This window comes from Brachycentrus maculatus, unplaced genomic scaffold (genome assembly GCF_059751285.1).
Source record: "Brachycentrus maculatus isolate JH-2025_06_01 unplaced genomic scaffold, ASM5975128v1 h1tg000056l, whole genome shotgun sequence".
NCBI lineage: Eukaryota > Metazoa > Arthropoda > Insecta > Trichoptera > Brachycentridae > Brachycentrus > Brachycentrus maculatus.
In genome coordinates, this window is record NW_028280810.1 from 165,865 (window position 1) to 190,000 (window position 24,136).

Below are 24,136 nucleotides of genomic sequence, written 5' to 3' on the forward strand. Positions count from 1 at the left end.
AAAAAGATGTACATACTTCTAATATGCAGATTGAGGTTTGCGTCTCATATCTTTAATAAACAAAATGTCGCCATGTTAAGCTTATTTCGAAGAATTTTCATTATCTCTTGAAAACACACACACACACATTAATATATTATATCCCTTTTAAGACAACTTATCGGTATCAGAACATCGAATTAGTGAGCAAACTATCACCACACTGTCTATCCAGCTACTCGCACAGTGTAAACCAAGCTTAAGCCGCCGTTTGACTTGATGCGCCGCGACGGATCGGCGGAAACACGTGTCGAGGCTTTAATGAAATCACTTTCCACCTTAATTTAAGGCAAAACCATAAAGCGAAAACAACTTGTTTTGTTGTGATTTCTGCGCAGCTTACAAGAACGTAAAACAAGACGGTGAGATTGAATTTTTTGCTTGAAAACTTTTCACCAATTCTCCATGTCGGAGAGTATTCTAATAAATCTTAGGTAGATGCTGAAAAATATAAAAACATGGTAAGAATGAAGAAAAATAAGATATAAAAAATATTGCAAGAAATATATTTCTCTCATTTCAGTTATTTTAGAAGCAAAGCCAACGATCGATAAAGCACTCACTCACTTTTTCATTATTTTAAATCTAAAATATAATGGTCCGACGTTTTTTTTTGTTACCAGGGATTAAAATTAAATGTTACAAGTGGGATAAAAATTTGTTCTATTCATTTTACTTTTGCTATAAAGAAGCTTTTAAAAGCTAGATTGCAAAATATATATTCGTATAATATTAATTGTACATATGAATTTGTAAAACAAAGAGCTGCGGCAGTTAATAATGAGAAAAAAATACAAACAATGAGTAAAAAATATTTTATCCTTTAAACAACGAATACGATACGGGTACTATATAAACATACCAGAGATTTTGAAATTTAAAAATATACTTAACTCACAACCTTCAACAAAGGATCTTATTTTTACATTTTTAGCTAAATTGACTATTCGAAATTGAATGAAATACGTTTATGTAATAAATAAATAAAATATTTTGATTAAACTCGGAAAATGTATTAATATGGTTTCACATGCAGAAATAAGCGTAGTGAGCTATTCGAAAGTTTATTTTCAGGTGCACGGCAATTACTCTTCAATAAGAAGTACGTTTAATATGAATATATGATTGCGTAGATCGGTTCTAAGGTTTCAAGTTAAAAATACAATACTTTGTAAATGATGTCATTAGGCTGCTGGGTGAAACGGTACACCAAGCAAAGCTTTTGAGTGTTGAGAAGATTCATGGTCAGTTCACCTAAATACACCTTTTTTTATTATTCAAATTTTCTTTAAATTTTTCCAATTTTTCTAATCTCAACATAGATGAAGAAGAATATGGAAGTCTGGGTAATTACAGGGCTTTTCCAAACTTTTCCTAAGAAAAAATAATAGTTTTCTCATAAAAAAATAAAACTTCCACATTTTGTATTAAAACTAAAGTATTTATTACCCTTTTATAAGGCTTATTATTGAATTGTTTGTGAACTCCTTACTAAAGTCTTTTTTTTCACAGTGAAGCCTTTTAATAAGCCGATTTTATCCCAATAGATCCTTAGCAAATTTTCTATTAATCAAACAGATTCCACTATAATGCAGTGGTGAAATATGGAAATCTAAACAATGATACATAAATTATTCTGGATGTTTCGGGTAACTCATTTTGAATATATTGAAGCGAAGCATGGAGTTGACAAAAGATGGATGAAAGTAGACTGAACGCAGTCGAAAAGCGATTCATCAGACGAATGGGCGGCAAAACGATGTATGATATGTAGATGTTTAAACGGTAAAATAAGTAACGAATGCAATGCATTATCAAGAATGCATTATCGATAAAATAAATAAAGGTGTGTTGAGATGGTTTGAACATGAGAAAACAAATGATTAAAGAAAGAACGGTTAAACAAATTTATGAGGCAAATGTAGTTGGCAAAAAAAACCGAGGAAGTCCGAGGAAAACTTGACACGATCAGGTATGTCGAATAATTGAAAGCGGCCGGGTCAGGAGTCCAAATAATCGGTGGGTATGTTGGAGGAGATGCATGAATTTGGGAGAGGCGAAGAAAGGATATTGTCAGATGGGAAGATAGCGAAGACGATTCTGGAGTGGCAATGTCAATATAATGCAAGAAAATTAGGTCTTCAATAGAACCCAAACGGAAGAAGACCACCTGGAAGACCTCCAAAGCGATGCTGCAGCGACAGCTGGCAGTCCACATCATAAGAGACGGATAACGGAACAAACAGATACGAGGAACTATAAAAAAAGAAGAAGAAGAAGAAAACAATCACCTTTACAAAACACATAGACAGATAACAGAAAAAAATACCGCACTCTTAATTTTTTTGAGAGAAGGGTATTTTATAAAGTACAGAAATATTTGGTGATATTTCTTCCATCACTGGATCAGGGATAATCGAGGCTTTACGCGTTAGTTTAAAAGGTATTTAATGGAAGAGAAGGAGTGGATTAAGAGAGGGTGCCAGTAAGAAAGAAAGAAAGAGAGAAAGAGAGAGAGAGAGAGAGAAACGCTAAAAGCGACATTTTATTTTATTATCGTGTCACCGTGAGACAACGTGACAATCGGGAGAGAGAGGCTTCTTATAAGGTTAGCTTGGCTTTTGCCAGCGAATCATTGGCCGAATGAAATCTGGTTCCACTAGAGCTGTCACGGCGTACAGCACCCTAAAGGGCAATGGGGCATTAATAGTGATCTTCGTAACTGAGGTTCGTTCATTTTTAATTTAAGTTTTTCTTAGTAAATACCACTATTTATTTAAATCTATTGTAACACGTGTTTCGATAGACAATACATTTTAAGGAATATATATTTTTTTAAATTTTCAAGTGATATTTACTAGGTAAAACTTAAATTGAAAAACGGATAGATTTTATCACAAAATGACTGCCAAATCGATTGATGACGTTCATTCGTTCACTCGGATAAGTTATAGTTTTCGACAAAGTGGAGTGATCTTTGTGATCGAGGTTCAACTTGGAAAAGAAAATTTTTTCGAAAAAGCAGAGTGATCATTGTAATCAAAGTTCATTCGTTCACTCAGATAAGACATATTTTTCGATAAAGCAGGTGCATTTCCTGAGGATTTGATATAATATCACTCCTCTATGAAAGAATCTTAACGGTGATACTCTTAATCTAATTGAATTAAAATAACTAAATCAGTATTTGGACACATTGAAAATGTTTACAACATTTTGAGTATGTGACTTGTTCAGAAATCTGGGTTTCTCCACTCAGAAGTTTTGTTTAATGTTTTTTACATCTTAACATACATAAGGAAGAATATAAGTATAAGTCTGTGTATTTATAGGGCTTAGAGTCTAATAGTCTATAAAAGTTTCGGCTAAATAAAATACCTACTCAACTCAACAGAAGAAGGTGTCAATCAAAGGATATATAAAAGCTTTCAGAATCCAAAAAAGATAGCTGTTGTGAACTTATATGTACTGTGTCATGAGATTTAATATATATATAATTGTCCACCTCCGTAGTGTATCGGTCAGCATGCTCGGCTACCGTTCTGGAGGTCCCGGGTTCGATTCCCAGGGGGGTTTAATAAATATAAGTGATTTTTTTCACTCTAATATTTATTCAATATTACACTGGACTGGTACCTGAAGTGGAGGGCTGATCACCTTTCCTTCATGTGTAATCAATCGAGATAACACTGCGTTTATATGAAGCAGTGCCCTATGCACCATTGGGGTGCGGTAAGGGTTTTATATATATATCTAGGAAGTCCAAAAATTTGAGTAGTGTGGTTGTCAATCATGAGTAGAATGGTGAATGTTGCACGTGTGTAAAGTGATCACTTAACCAGCCTATGATAGGTCAAAAGCCCTGTAAATGGACTTTCAGCCCAGACTTCCATATTCTTCTTCATCTACGTTGAGATTTCTAAAATGTAAATGAATAAATAGATCGATAGAGAAGAAAAAATAGATAAAGAATAGCTACACGTAGAATAGATAAATAAAAGCTTTGAAAACGTCCAATAATACGTGGAAATTATGACGGATTTAAGAATATTAAATATTTTTTTTCCAATTATTTCCTTTAATATCACATTTTGTATAATTTTATATTCATCCGGGACGAGAGAGAAATTAAATTGTCGCGTTTAATTATGAAAAACGACAGAAAAAAATAGATTACGGCTTCACTTAAAAAATCTACTTTCCAGAAAATTGTTAATATAATCCCACTCAATGTTATAACCAGAAAATTTTTCAGAAATATTTCATATTTCTTAATAAAGAAATTAATACAAAGAAAAAATAATTGTCTTGGAAATAGGTACAAAAAATTAAAGTACATATTTACAAATTCTCTTTGTGTTACAGTCAAGTTTTATCGAATGACTGAAGTATGAGGATTTATTTATTTATTTATTCGAAAAAAACAAACAATTAATAACCGTCCTTTTTTATGAAAATTTATTGAATGCAGTCAAAATGCGATATGTTAGACAAATGTGCAGCAAGTATAAAACTACAAATCATAGATTACGATTTTGTCAATTTTTCCCGTCAAGGGCACATTTTACAAAGTTTATTTTCGAAATTATAATGAAAGAAAATTGATCTTGCAAAAATAAGACATGGCTGAATGATGCGATTTTTTTCAGCTCTGCCCACTACCATTATCGATTTACGAATATCAATCTTTTGTGTTGGTTTCCAATTTTAATGATTTTATAGATAATGGGTAAAAAAAATTGTGGATAGAATATTTGTAGCATTTTTCTATTACAGCAATATGTACAAATGTTTTCAATTCCACATACACAAATCAGCGTATTTAATGTCATAAAATGCCAAGATATATAAAGGGAGTTTGAAATAATCATATGTGAGAGTTAGGGCCCAGTATTCGTAAAGTCGCAACTTATTTTTCTCTAAATCCAGGTAACATTTTACGTAATTGAATTTTTCTTGAAAATAAGAAAAAAAGTAAGAAATACATAAAAATATTTTTTCTATAACTATTCTAAAAAACAAAAAATCCAATACATTTATTTAAAAAATCGGGCGTGAACAGACATGTGACCTCTCTGGTGGTCTCCGCTGGAATGAATTCCGTGTTTGCAAATATCCCCTTAAGTCGGGTAGTAACAGTTATAACAACGATTAAATTAGATACTGTAAATTTTTATCGTATAGCACGATATTATTAGGTTTAGTAGTATTTTTTGTTGTTCTATATTTTTGACGAAAGAGGGCATACGAGTATTTCAACACTAAATGAAAAAAACTGCGTGTCGTATTTTTATTCTCAGTATTAAATACTTTCTTTTGTCCTACAAACATTTCATTTTTCTCAATTCACTGTCGCGAATGTAAATTTTTTATTATAATGCTAAATGTTACACGTGTTTCGTTTTGAATAATCCTAGGGAACGTTGTGAGCGTAAATATTCGATCGGGGAAGGAAAAAACAAGCTTTTATCTTCGCGGTACGTTTACACCTACATCAACATATTTAAATATATTTTTATAGTTATTTCATAAATAGAGACTATAAAACAAAGAAAAACGGGTAAGTTATTCATATCTTGTAAATTTAATAATGTTAAATTTTAATGATTTTTCACTCAAAACAAATATACTTATTATTTATCTTTAAAAATTATTTCAGCAGCCTGTCATGCATTGTGATAAGTTTTTAAAAAAATACAGATAAATATTGTTTTCTCCGCCTCCATAGTGTAATGGTCAGCACGATCGGCTACCGTACTGGAAGTCCTAGGTTCAATTCTCAGAGGGGTCAAATACTCGTAAATATAAGTATTTTTTTCACTCTAATATTTATTGAATTTCTTGGCTGAAGTGGAGGGCTGATCACCTTTTCTACACATGTTTTTACAATCAAGAATATACTGTATTGATATGATGCATTGCCCTTACCATCGGATGGGGATGAGGGTTTGAAAAATAAATTTATTACTGTTATTTTTATTTTTTAACATCTCAACATAGATGAAGAAGAAAATGGAAGTCTGGCATTTACGGGGCTTACGACCGTCATAGGCTGGTTAAGTGATCACTTTATACACGTGTACCATTCACCACTTCTACCCACGATTGACAACCACCCTACTCGTATTCTTGGAACTTCTAGATATGTATATTGTTCAAATTCGAAACAAAGTACTTGAATTCACTAGAATTTCACCACAGACATCTTTGGAGAGATGAAAGAAAAGAAATATATAAAAAATATTCATAATAAGAGACATTTTTTGTTGTTCTTGACAGTGATTATTCTTATACATTTATTCTTAAAAGTCAGTTGTAATTTTTTTAGTTCCAGATTTTTGCGCTTGGACGTCCATGAAACCGTGAAAGACGAAAAAAGCAGTGACAAACCTTTGATGTTTTTATTTATTTTTATTTTTATTTCATTATTTTATTAATGTATCTTTACACCCTTATCCGCACCCCAATGGTGCATAGGGCACTGCATCATAAAAACGCAGTGTTATCTTGATCGTTAATACATGAAGGGAAGGTGATCAGCCCTCCGCTTCAGGTCCAGGGTAATATTGAATAAATACTTGAGTGAAAAAATCAATTATATTTATTTGACCCCCCCTGGGAATCGAACCCAGGACCTCCAGAACGATAGCCGAGCGTGCTGACCATTACACTATGGAGGCGGACATGTATTATTGTACTAATTGTTAAATCAAACATATTTTTTTTAGTCTACTAAGTTGTATTTTATTGTAAAAAACACATTAAAATAATATTAATATTATTGTAAAAAACACATTAATATTGTGACAATTGTTTCGCCTAGTTATGCCATTTTCAAACGAATGTTGATTTATTTAGTCTTCCCAGGGGGAGGCGGAGGCGCTTCATTACTATTTCGAAACTTGCAGAGTGTCGCAATGCCCGCCTAGATAATCCCGCTGCAGTCCGTCCGCCCACCTGTGTCCCGTATAGAGTACGGAGAGTGTAGGGCTGGAGGAGAGGGTGTATCGGTGCGCCGCAGGCTGCACTACTCGCGGGTTGTCTGCGTATCGATTTTATGCTTCGTGCTTGCAATATTCACCGGGAGAAAGGACAACTGGCTCCTTGATAGAAGAATATCGACTCGCGTCAAATGTCGAGTCATTCTAGACTTTTCCATTTTTGGAAATTTGAGCTTTGTTAACATTGTGGTATAGTAAAACACAGGGCATTTTTTTAAAACAAAAAAGGTCAGGAGCTCACTTCACATGATTTTTTTTACTAAAAAAAATGAAGGTACGTTCAAATATCATTTAAATATTCATAAAAAACTATACTTTATCATTTTGACGAATTATATATATATATATATATATATATATATATATATATATATATATATATATATATATATATATATATATATATATATATATAATAAAAATAATAATAAAACCCTTATCCGCACCCCAATGGTGCATAGGGCACTGCTCCATATGAACACAGTGTTATCTTGATCGTTTACACACGAAGGAAAGGTGATCAGCCCTCCGCTTCAGGTACCAGTCCAGGGTAATATTGAATAAATGTTACAGTGAAAAAATCACTTATATTTATTTGACCCCCTGGGAATCGAACCCGGGATCTCCAGAACGGTAGCCGAGCGTGCTGACCATTACACTACAGAGGCGGAGATATATATATATATATATATATGTATATATATATATATATATATATATATATATATATATATATATATATATATATATATATATATATATATACATATATATATATATATATATATATATATATATATATATATATATATATATATATATATGTATGTGAAAAAAAGGTGCCGGTACGTCGTTTCACCGTGTTACATGGAAAAAAGCTCTGGTAATATAACACCCTCTTTATCGTTCATCGTTAACTTTGTGTAATATCACTTAAAAGTAGTACTTCATGACTACCGATGTCGGAATAAAGAATTCTCGAAACCGGTATACTTAAATCTCGGTAAGTAGTTAAATACTAACTTTACTAATATTTTTGTTTGAAAAACAACGCTAGGGTTATATTTAAACGAACAGATATTTTCTGTTTATAATGGGAACTTTCCCTCTGGCATAAAATAATTTGTACGGATATTATTTTTGAACCCTAACAAAATATAAACAAAACGTAATGTAATACCGAGTAAAATAAGGAATGTACACAAATATCCATTTATTCGAAAGCAAATAATAATTTCGTAATTAATTTACATACCAAAGAATTGTTTTTTCGGCTGAAATAATACTAATAATAACGTTTTATTTCACTTGTTAATTATTTTAAACGAGTTGTTTTATCAAACAGCAAACATTTCTCTGTGGTTTCTCAAAATGTCGATAGGAATAACAACTTGACGTGACGGAATATTCCTCTCTAAATATCAATATATTATTAAAAGTAAGGTTCAATCGTTGAAAAATTCTAAATAAATATTAATTTTTATTTTATACATTTATTACCATCATATACATAATAACGAATTACAGATTACTGTAATATACCTTCACTGAGTTTTCCCGTGTCGAGGGCACATTTTTAATGTATTTATCAGGGTTGGCTTGTATAAAAGCTACCGTTTTGAACATGTTACTTTCCGGCGCCGTAGCTAGACTAGGCTAGGCGCTCGGCTGCGAAGCTGACGTCACGGGTTTGATTCTTGCCAATTATTTAATACATAAATTATTTATTTTCAGTTGATAGGAATGTTGTGATGGTGAAATATTTCCAACTTTCATCCCCATTTTTTCCTACCCCTGCAGTCAAATCTTAAAAAAAGGTTGAAATTTAAGCATACATGAAGAAGATAGTAGTGGTCTGGGTGTAAACATGGTTTATGGCATGTCTAACCTTTTTTATAATTACCTAACTTCCAAGTGACTTTAGCTACGGCTTATGCAGCACCGCTCAACATGGCCCTACTGAGACTTCAACATTATACGTTTGATAGCCTTTACATACTCGTGAGTGGATTTACTCTTTATGTTTAGAGTTTGTATAATTTCACGTAATTCAGTTAAAATCATCAGTTAAAATTCTAGGCAAAAACACTCTCACCACACTACTTAAATTTAAGAACTTGTATATATCCTTAAATTGATACGTTCTTTCACATGTGAATTCTCTGCACCATCTTAAGTTGGGTTGAATAAGTTGGGCAGAAATCTTTATGAATTGTATATAAGTTGAGACCGAATTATTCTACATACAAGGAGACGCCTGAAAACATTATTTTCAATTTTGAGTTAATTTAAAATTTAGTACGTGTTTAACTCAAATGTATTGCTTTCAAATAATCGTTTTAGATATATTATATCTTAATTTGATCCTTTTCACATTTCGATTTGAATACCCTCGGTTTACTGTACATACTATATGTTTAATCCCGAGGATAAAAACATATTATGCGGGTATACTTCTAAGGGAGAGATTAATTGAATGTTTAACACGTAACTCTCTAAAACAACTGGTAATTTTAATATAAACGCCGAGTCATAGCATGAATACATTTATAGGGTGTTTTTTTGTTAAAAGTTTGGTTTTTAAACTGATAACATTGTTCCTACAGACTATCATTTTGACAATGATTAAAGAAAACAATTGTTTTTTACCACTTGAGTTTTATTAAAGACTACATGTTTCAGAAGTTAAACTTCCATCATTCAGGTCTGTGTAATAACATATAATACAGTTATTATACAGACCTGAATGATGGAAGTTTAAATTCTGAAACATGTAGTCTTTAATAAAACTCAAGTGGTAAAAAACAAGTGTTTTCTTTAATCATTGTAACATGTCTTACCACAAAGTTAATGCCGAAACAATAAATAAAATATCATTTTGACAGTTGAAAGTCGATTTGTGCTCAGAACGTTTTGTCATTTCACCATGAATGGACTGAATAACAATTTTGCGCGTCGCAGGTTCGGTGAATGGGCCAAAAGCAATATGCAGCTTGATCCTCTTTTTAAACGCAAAACTTTGTTCACCGATGAAGTAAATTTATGGTTAAATGGCTATGTCAATAAGCAGAATTGCCGAATTTTAAGTGGATAAAACCGAGAAGCCTTTGTCGAGACGCCCTTACATCCATTAAAAGTCACTGTTTGGTGCGCTTTACGGGCAGGTGGATTCATTTGCCCATATTTTTTTTAAAGACGATGCCGGCCAGAATGTTACGGTCAATGGAGAGCGGTACAGAACCATGATTACTGGCTTCTTCGTACCTCAATTGAATGGCATGTGATAGAGCTGTGGTTTCAACAAAATGGTGCAACGAAATGTGAATTTGTATTATTTTTTGACATCTCATCAAAGATGAAGAAGAATATGGATTTCTGGGCATTTACGGGGCTTACGACCGTCATAGGCTGGTTTAAGTGATCACTTTACACACGTGTAACATTCACCAATTCTACCCATTATTGACAACCACACTACTCAAATTCTTGGAAGTTCTATATATATGAACCAATTTAGAAACCTTGTTCATGAATCACTGGAACTTCACTAGAGACATCTATTGGTGAGATGTAAAGAAGCTTTTTATTAAGCTGAATTTGTATGCCTCTAAAACAACACCATATATTTTCCACGCTGCCAGGTGACGTCATGCGTTGAAAGGCTAACATATATGATATAACAGCCTAACTGGTCATTAAACATCACATTAATACAAAACCAAACGTCAAGTTTAGCGCGCCTATTTGTAATGTAAATATGCAGGGTACTCTAAGTAAATTGTTGTAATTTGATAAAGTGAATATACCAGCCTAAAATTTGTTTACCGATAATATTACCACTGTTAACGCGCATAATCTTCATAATACAATCGTAACCTACTATATATCTAAGGAGTAAACAAGAATTTACAATAACATGACCATTACACTACGGAGGCGGAGGTCGTTCTGGAGGTCCCGGATTCGATTCCCAGGGGGGTCAAATAAATAAAAGTGATTTTTGCAAAACTAATATTTATTCAATATTACCCTGGACTGATACCTAAGCGGTGGGCTGATCACCTTTCCTTTGTGTGTTAACGATTAAGATAACACTGTGTTTATTTAATGCAGTGCCCTATGCACCATTGGGTGCGGATAAGGGTTTGTTTTGTTTTGTGTTGTGTTTAAAATCATCAAACATGCACAGTTCTTTGACTCGTGTGTTAACTAGGTTTGTACAAATTAGAAAAATGAGGTAATTTCCCTAATTCATTCAAAACGAAGCGCCCTTGAGGTAGTATTTTACGAAAATGGCGCCATATAAATTATACTGCCGATTCGGCACTGTAACCAATTGACGCAATATTAATTTGATCGCATAATTTATGAAGGCAAGATGATCGATCTTACGCTTTAGATACCATTCCAGGGTAGTAAAAAATCATATTAGAGTAAAAAAAACACAAATATTTATTTTGAACCTCCAGACACCCAGTTATTAGTTCATCTGGCTACCAAGCCAGATGAACTAATAACTTCACTACGGAGGCGAACAAAAAAGATGGTTTCAATTGGAATATTTCAATATTTATTTAGATTTTCGAGTCAAATTATTAAGAGTGGAAAACAGTTTTAAAAAAGTCCACTAAATATTCAACGAGAGTTAGTAAAAATAAAACGGTATAAATTTATACAATAAAAACAAGGTTTGTAAATAAATTCCAGGCATTATTGGTTCTTTTTAACTTTTGTTTCATTGCGTTATATTACATTTCATTTCAAACAATGGAAAACGTAGAGGAATTTAATTTGAATGAAGAGGATTTTCGGTCGAAATGAAATAAAATGATTTTCATCAGTGTTCGGCATTCTGGAATAGGAAGAAAGCCGGGGGAATGGGTTTATCTTTATTTAAATCAAAGCGACTACGAAAACATTTTTTCAACAAAGAACCACGTTAAAAAGAGCTTCATAATAAACCTACACAACAAAATTTGGCAAGAATTCAGCTTTGTAAATATATGAAATATTTTCGGACAGAAAATCAAACGCGGTGAAAACACGTTTATTTTATTTATAAAGCGAATGCTTTGCACTTACAGATTGTTCTCACGCGAAGCGTGAAAAATCCAATTACAAATTCTAAGTAGGGAAAAAATGTAATGTGAGTGTATGGAAAACACAACATAATACCAGATGAATGAATAAGAAATTCAAAAACAGCACAAGATTGATAACTATGACCAGAAAAAGTAAAAAAAAGCGTAATCAATTAACCACCAACCATCAGTTAAAGTGAGCCATAATCGGTTTTATTTTAATCATAATTTTTTTAAACAAAAATTACACATTTTCATCACTGAATGATTTTAAATTTGCAGTATTTTTTAAGAGTTATTTTTTCTCTTTTAAAACGTTTAAGAGTAATATTCTTGATATCTATTTGACTTTTAGATTATTCGATAAGAAATGTAAGTTATAGTATTATTCATGTAGTTATACTTATGTAGGTACATGACAGTTTTTTTTGGATTAATTTTAAGTGAAAAAATTGGAATTTGATTAAAAAAATGTAAAGGTTAATTGTTGGTTTGTCAATGAATAAATAAATACATAAGAAGGGTTATACTTTTGTTTTTAGTTTGTTAGTTGGTTGGTTGTAAATTTTAGACATAATTATTAAAATAATTCCTCTTCCTCATTAAAATATAGCGTGCTTACAAAGGAATAATTGTATTTAAAATAAAAAGGGCGCTTCTTTTCGTCGAAATAATTAGATTCCAGGAATTCAGTGCCGGGGCAAATAAATACTTAATTGAACCCCGGAAGAAAACATAAAATAAAATTTTCATTCCCCAAATGGAAAACAGAAATAACTGTAAATTCCTTTTCATTTTTATTAAATAACTCAGGTCACATACCTCAATCTCTCTTTAACATAATTATGTGGTTTTTAAATACACGCGAAAATATTTTTCCTACGCGTGCGTAAATCCATACAAATAACAATTTTAATTGTGTTTGTTCATCATCAATTTATTAAAGGGATTTACCGATTTAAAAGAAATTTTAACATATTTTCCATTGGTATTTCATAAAAAAACGTGTAAGAAATGTTTTATAAAAAAAGGAACTATTGGAGTCTCATAAATGCAAACGAATTCTATTTTTCTAAAAAGTATGTACCGTGTAATTGTTTTAAGCTCGAGTCGTGCCGATTTGAAATAAGTTGTGTCAAATTCATGGTTTGAGTCGAATTTACATGTGTAAAATGTCTTATATATAACATTCAGCCGATTAAATTAATGACGTCATAAAATACGAATAAATTTATTACACATTTACTTTAAAATAAATATGAATACAAATTAATGTACAATGAAGTAATGCAATAAAATTCGGATAATAACAATACGGATAGCCATAACGGATAACCAAAATAAAAAAATATAAATCATATTCGTTGGAACGCTGTTTGATAATCAAATCCAAAGATAACCACTGAAATAAAGGTAAAATCCACAAAAGCATCTCTATCTGATAAATAATGGTTTTTAATTTCAAAAATCTGGTCGTCTCATTGAAATCAGTTGGACGTGGGTGGCAGTCTGATTATGTTAATTAAAGTAAGTAGTGAGAGGAAATTAAGCTTCAACATTTGAGACAGTCATCAAATTAAGATTAGCAGAATCAAAAAAACTTTTTAAACCAATAAGCTGAAAGCGAAGGGAGGTGGACGAATTGGTCGGTGATTCCTATAATTGCTTTATTAATTCTGGCTAATTTTGAGATGGGGCGACTTTTATTGACGAGAAATTATAAGTCCTTAATTCGATATAAAGAAACTCGAGGAAGCGATCCTGTCTTCGAAATCATCCTTAAGATAGGCTATGAAAGGAAGTTTGAAAAGAAAACAACCCCTACTATAGGGGTGAATTTTTGGACTCTCTGGAGCGGAATCAACCTTTTTGCGAGGTCGTGAGATTTGCTGGGAATTCGAAGGGATAAATGGATGCTAAGCGAGGCGAATGGGGGTTGCCATGGCAACATCGTGGAAGATACCAAGAATCTGGAAAATGAAGTGTAGACGTACATACGTACATCGGGAATTGGTTGGGCGCTCTATCCATTAACCGTCTCATAACTCAATGAAAATAATCGCGTACAAAATAAAGAATCAATAAACTAGCTCATTAGTATATTCTTTAAAAGCGATCAAGGATTATACTATATAAATATGTATATTCATTATATATATATATATATATATATATATATATATATATATATATATATATATATATATATATATATATATATATACATAAGTGATTAACCTCTGGAATATTTATTTAATATTACCCTAGACTGGTCCCTGAAGCACAGGAGTGTTCACCTTGCCCTCATGTAAGTAACGATCAAGATATCACTGCGTCAACACGATGCAGTGCCTTATGCACTAATGGGTGCAGGTAAGAGTATGAAGAAAAAGTTTCATATTTTACACTTTGCCCTTTCGTTAGTTTTGTTTTTTTTTTTCTTTCTTGTTTGTGTTTCAGTCTTGTTTATTTTTAATTATTCCTCTGACGGTATTTTTTTTATTCTTAAATATTCCTTATTATTTTAACTGTATTCCACACTACGCTTAAGGTTTTTTACGTATCTTATTTACTTTGTTTTAAAATTTTGTTATTTTTGTTGGTTAATCTTATTAATGTACATATATATAAAAACAGTAAAAAACCGGCAGTCAAGATAATTTTCGGGTGGTAATGAATTACTAAAAAAAATATCTAGTAAATTGTTTGAAGAACAGGAAGCCTGTTGTATTTTATTTTTTTGAGTGAACTACGTTCTCACGAAAAAAGCAACTTACGAAAAAAATCTGTCACGACTGGATACAAAGGAAATATCGGAATTGCCAAATCCATCAATAAAACGTCGACTGACGTGCTTAAAACATAAGCCTACTAAAGTAATCCTTTGCCTTGTCATTTCCGCACAAGAAAAGTTTTCCATTTCACAAATTAAAAACGCCAATCAAAGCGTTTAAGCAAATGAAAAGTTTAGATTAATTTTTAATACAATTTTCCGCCGGAGCGAGATACAATTTCCTGCGTCGAGGAAAGCCAAAAGGAATGCATTTTTATTGAAAATAATTTTCATTGAATGTTAGCGGAAGTGAATTCTTATTAACGAAAATCAATTAGAAATTTTCTCATTAAGTACGTTTTACCTGAAGAGAAAATTGATATTTTAATTTGCGTCCTGCTTTTAATTAACTAACTAACTATCGCACCGCTTCCCCGCAGCGGTAGGCAGAGAGAATGGAACGCCACACCACTCTGCCTTTGCGAACCTTCTTCGTATTTTTCACATTCATGCATCTCCTTAACATAAATTGTATACATTTATTTCAATCACAATTTTAAACATATTTAAAACAATTTTTTGCAGAGACCCACTAAGCCACCTTGATTATTATTTCCACATTTGACCTAACCACGTTCAAATATTTTAAGTGGTTGATTGTGTCAAGTATTTCTTGGTATTCTTCTGCTCCAATTACATGTGAAACGAATGAATGAAGAAAGATCAGTAAAACAAATTTTGAGGGGAATGAAGGGGTAATAGAGGGGCATTTTTTTAACATTAAAACTGTTTTTTTTCAATTTCTTGTCCGCACCCCAATGGTGCATAGAGCACTGCATCATATAAACGCAATGTTATTTTGATCGTTAACACATGAAGGAAAGGTGATAAGCCCTCCGCTTAGGTACCAGTGCAGGGTAATATTGAATAAATATTGGAGTGAAAAAATCACTTATATTTATTAATAACTGTTACTTGATGTAAATATTAACAATTCTCTAAAGAGCGATCTATTTCTGGAAAAGTTTTCATTGGCTTTATATATCGACGGAGAGCAAAAATAATTCACATTATTTTATTCACGAAATCCTAAATAAATATTAAAACAGTTTTAACAGAAGTCAATTAGAAGTTTCCACAAATACCCGTAATAACAACATATTTACATTAATAAAACCACAGTTAACTATATCCCATTTGAAGATTTTTTAAAAGCAAGCATCGCACATTATTTGTGTTATTTCAAATAAATCCAAATTATTAAAACATATTTGAAATTGTTGAAAGACAACTAAGTGAGGTATAAATTTTTCCTTAAGTTTTTTTTTATAAACAAGGGTTGTATGAAGTTCAGGGTTAGTTTATAGAATTTTAAGAGGTATATTGATAATAAGAGCTTGGACGATAATTTAAGACACAACCGTGAGGTAATTTTGATAAAGAAGTAAAATGGTTCTCTCTTAATTTTTTGAAGCAAATACGAAAAATATTGAAATGATTTATTTCTATTTAATAACAAAAGACACAGGCTTAAGATAAAATAAACATAAAATTATTTTTAAGATTAAATAATGAAAAAAAAATATGATCGAAATTCTTTAAAAGTCATAGTATTTAAGCCACAATATGTCAGCTGACTGCGATATAAATCCATATCGCTCACTCCTTTCAAGAACGTCATAAATCAAAAAACTCGATTTTTCAGTAGATCGTTTTTAAAGCTTAAAAATAAAATACAATGTATTAAAAATAAATATCAAGTCACTTATTGAACTTTTTACTGTGCAACAGTTGTTTTCAGGTAATACCTGAAAGTTTTTTCTCCATTTGAAAAATATTAAGCATATTTAAAAAAAAAAAAAAAAAACAATACCTTTTCTTCAAAGTGCAAAAACAACACTTTTTGCCCTGTAGCGGGTAAATATTAAGTTAAAAACATGCCTCTTTTGCTGGGATGTAGTACATTTTCTGGGCATTCCGAAAACATGCACAACTGAAAATTGACGATTTTCGATTTGTGAAGTTCTTGAAAGGAGTGAGCGATATAGAGTGTTCGGTGGCAGAATTAGGATTTTAAAATTTAAATCCGAACTCTACCACCGGACGACTAAGAAAGAAAAAAAAATCTTCATTGAATTGAACATTTGAAAAAGTCAAAAATTAAATTGATAAATTTAAGTTTTACATGGTAAATACCACTTTTCATTAAAATGTATTGTGGCACGTGTTTCGATGTATTTCACATCATGAAAATGATACGAAATGCATCGAAGTACGTATCACAATAGATTTTAAGAAAAAATGATATTTCCAAGTAAAATTTATATTAAAAATGGGTGAATATTACCAAAAAATATCGAATCAATTTATGAAAAGAAATCCTTTAAAATGTTAGCAATCAGAGTATGTCAGCAGACCAACTATACAAATACGTATAGATCATGAACGAATCGATTTTTATTAAAACAAAAATTTAATAATACCTTAAAACAACGATTTACATTTTTTAATATTATTTTAATAAGAAAAAAAAATCTCACCTTTTTTTCACGACAGCAATGATGACAGTCAACTGCGTGCATTTCAAATTCCGGAGATTTCTGTAGCAAAAAATAAAAATTCATTTTACATTTGAAAAAAAAAACGAAAAATCAATGCATCATCACATTACTAAGCCGTGTCGTAAACAATTAACTTCAAAGAGTTATTTTGTAGACTGTGACACGTTTTAAATTAGGATCGAATTATCGCCCTTCACATATCACATATCACGGAATTCCAGTACGCATAACAATAGCACCCTAACGAAGACCTCTGGACGTTGGCAATGTCAGAAGGAGGAAATAATAAGTTTACACAGGTTGACCCAAAAATATGTGACCTTTAATTAACAGGGAATGTGAAAATCTACGTTTATATAAACATATATTTTAGTATCGGGTACATAAAACCAAATGTACCTACATTTTTTTGACATCTCAACATGAATGAAGAAGAATATAGCAGTCTGGGTATTACAAGGCTTATAACCTGTCGCAGGTTGGTTAAGCGATCACTTTACATACGTGCAACATTCACCGTTCTACCCATAATAAACAGTCACACTTAAATTTTGGAACTCTTATATATATCATTAATCGCATTACGCTATGCGTGGAGTTCACTGGAGCCATGTATGGTGAGACGAGGAAAGCTTTTATTTGGCGGAGGCCATTTTTTAAAAGAACGTTTGCATGACCCGAACCCCGGATTATTTTCACATACTGGAAACGCCTGAGAACATTTTATTTTTATACGGCTTATAATTTGATGAAAATTAACTCCTAAGAGGAGAAAACAGAGATTTGTGTACAACTATTTGGACAAACTCAAAATATTGTGAATATGTAATTAAATTAAATAGTACGTAAAATATAAAACCAAAATCGTGAAATTGCCGTACACAACGATTAATTGAACTAGCAATTACTGGTATTTGTAAAGTTTCATAAACCATTAATTAAATTTACCGATAAATACTGAAAGCTTTGTTTGCCCGAAACAATACAACGTTTATATTCTCTTTAATTGGAATATACAAACGTAGCTTTTAATAAATAAAGCGCATTTTTTTCTCTGCCTGCACAGTGCAGTAGTTGGAACGTTTGACTGTGTTGTTGATTGGGTGGTTCGATTCACAGAGGTTTATAATAAACATAAGCGATTTTTCAATGGTATTTTACTCAGTACACGAAGCATAAGACTGATCACCTACTACCGATCAAGATAACACTGCTTCTATACAATGCAGTCTACCATGTTTGAGATGAAAATAAGGGTTGGAAAAAGATGAAAATAAGTGAGTAGAATTTTTGCATTAAATAATTAGCTAGGGTAATGTTTACTGTTTAAAATTCATGTTGTCATAGTTTGAAACAAGTTGACCTTTATCAGAATTCTATGGTGCATAGGGCACCCCATCGAATCACTGTTAGCTCGATCATCAATCAAAGGCAAGATAATCAATCAACCCCACGTTCCGGGAACTATAAGCCTACAATTACTGACCCTTATCCGCACCCAATGGTGCATAGAGTACTGCTTAAAACATGAAAGCAAGGTGATCAGTTGTGCGCTTCAGATACTAGTCCAGGATATTATTAGATAAATATTAGAGTGAAAAAAACACTAAAAGTAGGGAAACATATTTTGCCCCCCAAGGCATCAAACCCAGGACTTCTACCATGGTATCTAATTGCGCTAACCACTACACTCTGGAGGCACAAAATGTAGAGTAATTAAAAAAAATATGTATGAAAAACTAACATTAATACATTTTGACCATACTTGAAGTTTTCTACTGATATTTATTTGAAGAATATCATTTTAAATAATAAAACAACTAAGGATCTATGACAGAAAATGGAAAAAAATGTGGGAAAAATAAAATAACTTTTTCTTGAACTTACATTCAAATATCTACTGATATATCTTGGTTATTTTATATAATAAAACAACAATAATATAACTCTTTCAGTTTTAAAGTCCTTGATTTATTTCTATATTATTTTGACCGCCCTAAGATTTGAATCTATGCTCTATATAAACATAGTAGTAAAATGCGTTAAACCTTTACACTACGGAGCCGGAAATAGATATAAATCATAGTTTTACTTTCTTGAATGTTTTTCTTTTTTTCCTTATTGAGCAGTTACACTGCTGGAATTGTAAATTATATGAGGGAAAAGATATACATAAGCAGGGCGAAGGAGAAAAGAGGAAAATAATTGGTTATTATAAAAACATGTCAAACAATTCCGTTTAACATGCAATTCATTTGTTGTTGGTGTTTTACATAGAATAGTATTCAATACAAAGCAAATTTCCTTTATTAATTTTGCACCTTAGGGGTTATCTTAGCACAGTTAAAATAAAGTGATAAATTAAAATTAAAATTATAATTTTGTTTTTTTTTGTAAAAAAAATTATTAACATAAATTCTTTACATTTATTATTTAAATCACAATTTTAAACATATTTAAAAAAATGCAGATACTCACCAAGCCACCTTGTGTGTCTTGTCGGTGGAGTTCTTTTTTTAATACATTTTTTTTTAACCATTTTAACCTAATATACACACACAAAAGAGAGAACAAATAAGAATATAAACATTTTACAATTTTTATAAAATTTTCTAAATTCTTGATCACCCATTATTCCTTTTTTGCCTTGGTTCCATATTTTATTTTGACCTCTAACATCCGTTAGCAACGAATTAAAAATATTGCAGTGTTCGACTCCCGTATTTATTGTTAATTCTTGGGACTATCAAACCTTTGTTGTGTGTAAATCGTGTATCTACTCTAAGTCTATGGTGGTCTACTAAAAGATTTCAATATTTTTGTCTAGTAAAATAGGCTTTTGAATAAAAAAATACTTCTTTTATTAAATACACTTATTTTATTGATTATAAATATAAATTTTATTTCATTTAATGATTTTATTTCTGAAGTTTGTGGTGATATCTCTCGTCTGAGATAAAAACTATAAATGACGGGTGCTGTGGCGTAGTTGGGTAGACGCCCGACTGCGAAACTGGCGTCGTGGTTTCTATTCCCGACAATTGCAAAATGAATTCAAGATATATTTATTTTCAATTGGTCTGGGTGTTTGTGATGTAATTTTCACATTTACTTTCCCTATCCTTACTATCCTGCTTACGGACAAGCCTCTAAAATAGAGGCTTTGAGGATAATCCTTTTTTTATAAAAAAAATTAAGAAAGGTGTGTTGAGACGGTTTAGGCAAGTGAATCGAACAACACCTAAACAAATTTATGAGGTGAATAGGGTTAAAAATAGAAGAAGAGGAAATCCGAAAAAGAACTGGGCATGAATGGGTATTTCAAATGTTTTAAAGTGGTCAGGTCAAGAGTGGGAATAATTGGTAGGGTTGTATGAGGAGATGCATGAATGTGGAATATTGTTTGTAGAGACAAATTGGTGTGGCGTTCTTTCTCTCTACCTACCCCTGCCGTGAAGCGGCGTAAAGATTAGTTAGTTACTATTTTTTTGTTTTTACTAAAATCTTAATAATACAAGTATATGACCACTCATCGAGATTTTTATGTCTACCGGTTTCGAGACGTACCCGTCTCTTCGTCAGGACAATCACAAACATGGGTAACGAGCCATGCACGCGCATGTTTAACCTCGGCTCGTAACGCATGTTTGTGTTGAAACCTTAAGTGCATGTTGGTCTTTGGGTCGACCAAAAATCGCATGTGTTTTACATTTTGTGTAGTTTTAAGTGTGAAAATGGTGCTATGGTGGTGAAGGGTGGTATTGTTTGCATGCTGTGGTAGTGATTGTCCTGGCGAAGAGACGGGTACGTTACATACTAATATTATTAAGATTTTTATTTTAAAAAAAAAGTAAAATGACTTACCACTAAGTAAATGTTTTAATATTAATAATATTGAGAAATTTAGTTAGTGAGTTTTTTAGTGTAATTTTATTTTAATCAATCAATAAACAGGCCGATGGCATTAGTACTGTTCATAAAGTAAAAAATATGGTTCAGTAGTTTTAATTAAAAATCTCCTATTCCCACGGATCAGTTTGAGAAACGAAAAGTAAATTAATTATCGTATTAAAAAAATTTTCAAGCAAAGGATTATATATAATTTGAATTAAATTTATGTCTATATAAAAATCCCTCTTGATACAAATACCTACAAGATTCAAATACAAATAATTTTAATGAGATGCCAAATGGAAAAATGTTTTTGCGAAGTTCAAAAATATTTTCCTGAATATCTTGTTAATAAATACGATGAACATCAAACAAACAATACAAAAAGAGGAAATTTGAATATTATATTATAAGGTTTTGAAAAAAAAATCTTTCATTTAAAATATGTTATATTTCATATATTTAAATGAAATTATACATTACATTTTGACATCTCAACATAGATGACGAAGAAAATGAAGTCTGGGTACTTACAGGGCTTATGAACTGTCAAAAGCTAGTTAAGTGATTACTATACACTGTATGCTGCACGTGTGTAAAGTAATCACTAAACCAGCCTATGACAGGTCATAAAATCTGTAAAAACCAAGATTTCCATATTCTTCTTAACTATCGGGATTCGGGAATATTCTGCTTTATCGAAACCTTATCCACATCCGATAGTGCATAGGGCGCTGCATCATATAAACAAAGTGTAGTCTTGATCGTTAACGCATGAAGGAAGGTGATCAGCCTTCTGCTTCAGGTACCAGAGTAAAATTGAATAAATATTAGTGTGAAAAAATCACTTTAGTTTATTTAACCCCCCCCCCTAGGAATCGAACCCGGGACCACCAGTACGGTAGCTAAACACGCTTATCATTACACGAAGGAGGCGGACAAATGTGTATGTGTATATAAACGTAATTTAACTTTATTTTCTAACTTGAATATAGTTAATTTCATTTCAGACCTGAAATTATTGTGCCGATTTCACCAAAGCAATGTGATGAACTACTAATACTGGCACTTCGTTATTTGTTATTCTTACGTACATTGTAAATTTACTGATCCTAGTCCGATTGCGGTGTGATCTAACTCAATAAACAACTAAAAACGGAACCGCGGAGACCACACTTTGTTAATTCACGTTAAAATCCATACTTAATTCACGCTAATCTTAAATTTAGGGGGATCCAAATCTAAGGGTGTAATGGGCTTTGTCGAGATTTCCTTTGGCCTTTTGAAGGCTTTCATCACTTGCCCTTGGGGAAGAAAAAGGGGTAACAGGTCCTCCCCGTTATCCATTATAGATATACCCAGAGATTATTTTACATTGACTTTTCCTGCTTCGAGGGGTTTCGACCCTCGTACAGGCCGTGGGGTCCACGTTTTACATTAATGGCATCGCATTGTAATATTTTCATATTTGTTTCTTTAACCAAATAAACTTTTTAAATGTAATTCATGTTTGAAGTAATTATTTTGTGATTTTCCATTTTATGATTAAAATAAAGCTTTGTCTTGAAATCACTATAAATATTTTATTATAACTTAATTATTACCGGTTTCAAAGCTAACCGCTTCGTTCTCAAGACTGATTAATACATTAATAGTAGCTAAGACTTCCAATTTTTTTATATAAAAACAAAAGGTGCTCGGTCTCAAGATTTGACTACTTTTATATAAACAATAGTTAAGAAATTAAAAGAAATATTTATTTTAATGCAATCAAACCTTTTTTATCAAATATTCCTTCATCTTAGTTCGGAGTGGTGTATTTAACACCATTTCTAACAATATAAATTTTAGATAAAATAAATTTTATTCTTCTAACCCTTTTCATCGGTGCAAAGGACACTGCATCGTATTGGTGCAGTGTTAAGGCAAGGTGATCACTTCTGCGTTTCAGTCCAGGGTTATATTAAATAAATATTCGGGTGTAAAATCAGTAATATTTATTTTCATTCCCCCCTCTCGAAATCGAACCCGGGACATCCAGCGCGGAAGCTGAACACGCTAATCATTACATCACTGAGGTGGACTGCTACGGGTGGAAATTTAATAGTGTAAATAACAAAACAGTTGATTTAAATACTAACACGTTCTGACCAGACGGAAATATTTCAAATTTAGACATAGCTCAAAAACGATACGGAATGCATCAAAACACGCGCCACAACAGATTAAAAAGAAAAAGTGGTATTTACCAGGTAAAACTTAAATTAAAAACAACTTTATTCATCGATTATTTACATCTTAAGTTTAAACGTTGCTTGCGGACACTAAATGAAGAAGATTAAAGAATTATAAACGTGTTTTAATGCATTTAATAAAGCTAATGTTTTAATAATTTTGGTAAGTGGGGTTTAAGCGGTTGAAGTTTAAACACAAAAGGGGATGAATTTGAGACATTACAAGCTTACCGACCCAAATAGGACGAGGTGAATCTCGCACATCCCATTAATAATGAATTTTCCCCAAAATGCAAATCAGATAAGAAAATTAAGGCTCGCGCAAGTTTCGCAAAGGGCCTGAAAAGGTACTGAAATATGGAGCAACATTTCAGAAATTTCAGCCTGAAAAGTACAATCATCGTCGTATTGTAAATATAAAATAAGAATACAAGAATGTTTGTGTGTTTGTGAATACAAAGAAATACGCGGTGAGACGACCGATATCATTTAATAAAATTTTACAGAATATCATAAAATTATTTATAGATTTTTATTTATTTATTTGTAACATGAC

At 31.7% G+C, this 24,136-nt stretch overlaps 1 protein-coding gene across 3 annotated transcripts in view; it reads right to left on the reverse strand.

Moving 5' to 3' along the window:
- Pde8 (phosphodiesterase 8) overlaps positions 1-24,136 on the reverse strand; it is a 374,779-nt gene that overhangs the window by 86,707 nt on the left and 263,936 nt on the right. For all 3 annotated transcript variants that reach the window (XM_088278317.1, XM_088278316.1, XM_088278318.1), the window contains exon 7: positions 17,435-17,494. In XM_088278317.1, the coding sequence (XP_088134443.1) occupies positions 17,435-17,494 (60 nt within the window). The remainder of the gene's footprint in view (positions 1-17,434; positions 17,495-24,136) is intronic.